The sequence below is a fragment of the Phalaenopsis equestris genome, unplaced genomic scaffold (genome assembly GCF_001263595.1).
Source record: "Phalaenopsis equestris unplaced genomic scaffold, ASM126359v1 Scaffold000410, whole genome shotgun sequence".
Lineage (NCBI taxonomy): Eukaryota > Viridiplantae > Streptophyta > Magnoliopsida > Asparagales > Orchidaceae > Phalaenopsis > Phalaenopsis equestris.
The window spans coordinates 376,531-379,656 of NW_018164851.1; the positions used below are offsets into that span (position 1 = coordinate 376,531).

Consider the following 3,126-nt stretch of genomic DNA (forward strand, 5'->3'; position numbering starts at 1 on the left):
CATGTCTCAATTTAAAAGACAAAGCCTAACATAAAATATTATGGCAACAAAAAAAAAACAAAAATTTGTATTTACATTCAAACTTTGTTCCCCAATATAAAACCATTGCCACTATTTTAATTCATGATTTATGATTCACAAATATATTTTAACACTCCACACCCATATTTTTCCAATATATAATTAACACTTGGAGAAATATCATTTCATATGAAACAAATAAGACAACAAAATGATTAGCCAAAAAACAAAACTTAATTATGAAACCATAATCAATAATTAACCGAATAAAACTCTAGAGATATCAACAAATGCTTTCAGAATAACTGGATGATTCTGAGCAGAGTTTAACGTAAGATAAGAGTTAAGCAAGCACTGAAGCTCTCCAGCTCCAAAAATCTGTCTTTCTACTATCATCTCCATCATGGAGTTCTGAAAATCGCCATATGGATCGCTAGATTTCTTGGTGACAGCAAATCCGGCCTCCTCCTGCTCTCTCCTTCTTCCATTAACCCAAAGGCGTCTGCTTTTCTTCTCTCTTCTTCTAGGGCGATAAAAAGACTTCATTTTTTTAGCCTTTTTGTAGAAGTCGGAGGAATCAGAGGAGAAGCTTCTTGAGGACAAGAAGGCTTCAATATCCTCATCTTTTCCAGCTTCTTCTCCCTCTTCATTACTGCTGAAGAATCCGAAGTCGTCCACGCTTTCCATTGCAGAAGAGCTAAAAAGCTCGCATCTTGGAGAACCAGTCTTCGTCGTCTTCTTCTTCTTCTTCTTGTTCTGTTTTGTAGTTTTGTTTTCTTCCTCTTCTTTGAAGTAATAGTAATGGTGGTGATGGAGTATGGAAGGAGAAGAGGAGGGAGAAGTAGGAGGACAGGTTCTTCCTTTTTGATCGGCTCTATCTCCGGTAACTGTTAGCACCTTATTTATCTTGTTCTGTTTTGCGGCACGATTTGAGCGACAGCCGCCGCAGTTGGCGGAGAGGAGCAGCGCAGGCCGCCGGAAAAGGTATATGAGGCGGTCTTTTAGTCCGGATTTGCTCTCCATTGCTTTGGTCAGGGTTTATTGTGGGAGGAGGAAGGGGTTTATATAGGGAATTGTGGAGGGTGAAATATAATGATTAGAGGTTGATTTGATTGGGTAACAATTTGCTTACATTCATTAGGCACAGTATGGGCGATCCTCCGGAGAAAGGAATATTTTTATGAGAAATTAGAAAAGCATATGTTAATGAGGTAGAAATAGTATGTTACTTGGACAAAATATTAGATAACTATAGTTTTAATTTATAGAGATATTGATTTACAGTGTGATTTTTTTTTTAAAAGAAATCATTTTGTATATTTTATATAAATATCTTATAATTTTTTCAATTACTACCTAGCTATACTTGAAATTCTTACTTAGCTTTTAGTTTTAGAAGAATTTTTATCCAAGCGTCCATGATGTGTTTTCTTTCTAGCTTGAGTGCAATTGCTCTATCATCTTATCATCTGTATATGTGTATATATATATATATATGTGTGTGTGTATATATATATATATGTGTGTGTGTATATATATATATATATGTGTGTGTATGTATATATGTATGTGTGTGTGTATGTATATATGTATGTGTGTGTGTATGTATATATGTATGTATCTATATATATATGTATGTATATATATATATATATATATCTATATATTAGCTTTCTATTAATTTTAAATAACATATTATTAGCTTTCTATTAAATTTTAAGAAAAACATAAAACGATAATTTCAATATCTAAAAAAACATATGTGTTTTCCACAGCCTGGAGCTAATGACTGCTGCTTGTGCTACTCGAACTAGATGAAACATCAATAACAACTGCAGGCGACGGTGCTGGTGTGTTAGTCACGGCTGGTGGTTGTGATGATCTGTTAGTCGTGACAGGTGGCAATACTCTTATGATAGTTGCGACTGCCGGCGATGCCAGCGTGGTAATCACGTATGGCGATGATGTTGGCATGGTAATCGCGACAGATGGAAATGCTGGTGTGGTAGTCGTGACTCAAGGCAGTACTAATATGTTGGGAGTCGAGGTGGAGGCTTGATGAGGTGAGTCGACGTCAAGGCTTGCCTTCATAGTACCGCATCCACAACATGTCAGTGTTGACCTCATTTTTTGTGAGATCTAACTTCTTTCTCCTAGAACTTAGGATACAACCATAGGACTTTCCTGTTGACCATTGTGGAGGATTAGTGAGTATACTCACCCCACCTAGAAATTCATTACAAAATTTTAGCACGTAGCTCGGCTCATGTATTTCCATCCGAACTTGATCCAAAAACTCAAATTAATTTTCAAGCAATTAATGATCTTTAAGCTAAATTAATAGAGACTACTTTTGGATCTTAAATTCAATACTTTCAGGCTTCAAATTTCTTATATTATCAAACCCTGATGTGTCCTTGATTAGCTTTCCAATTTTGGCTTCATGTCTTTAGACCACACACCTTTTTGTGATAACATTCTTTATGACCATTTCGCAGAGCACTGCAGCTTAATGAAAAAAAAATATTTCTACTGAACAGTAGTGAAATGTCATAATAATCTAATCAGCATAAGATTCATACTTTGCTTAGCACTATCCAAAACATATATTTTTTTTCCACATATGTCCGACAAAAAAAAATTTGCATACATCGTTCGAATGCGAGCTGCGTCCAGACGACGGTCGTGATAGCTCGCGTCCAGACACCATACACAAAATTTTCTCTTTCTCCTACCACCATCTTGTATTAAAAATTGACCAAATTTGTAATAGATGGATTTAGGGGCTATAGCACTAATCTAAAAGTTGACCATACAGTTATATCCAATGATGCACAAACACTTCTAACTAAAGTGCTATGACACATCTCTGAATAATGTTGGACATGCATGTCTTAATGATATATTTTTATAAATAAAATAAAATAAGATTATTTCAAAGTTAAGCTTCTATGTTCGACTTTTCTATCCGATATCTTTTGAGCTCGAGCGATCGATCAATCGCTGGTCTGGGCTAATATTTCGATTATGAACATCTTAATTTTTGAAAGATAATTATATTAATTTTCTAATTATCTTTTTTATTATTCTTAATTATTTATTTCA

The 3,126-nt window shown here is 34.8% G+C and overlaps 1 protein-coding gene across 1 annotated transcript; it reads right to left on the reverse strand.

Annotated features, from left to right (window-relative positions):
- Window positions 1–279: 279 nt before the first annotated feature.
- LOC110026982 (transcription repressor OFP8-like) lies at window positions 280–1,180 on the reverse strand. The gene has a single exon (XM_020728229.1). The coding sequence runs from the start codon at window positions 1,042–1,044 to the stop codon at window positions 280–282; it is 765 nt and encodes a 254-aa protein (XP_020583888.1). The 5' UTR covers window positions 1,045–1,180.
- Between the last annotated feature and the right edge of the window lie 1,946 nt (window positions 1,181–3,126).

Coding starts and splice junctions, on each gene's coding strand:
- LOC110026982 (XM_020728229.1), bottom strand. CDS start 1,044: ATGGAGAGCAAATCCGGACTAAAAGACCGCCTCATATACCTTTTCCGG.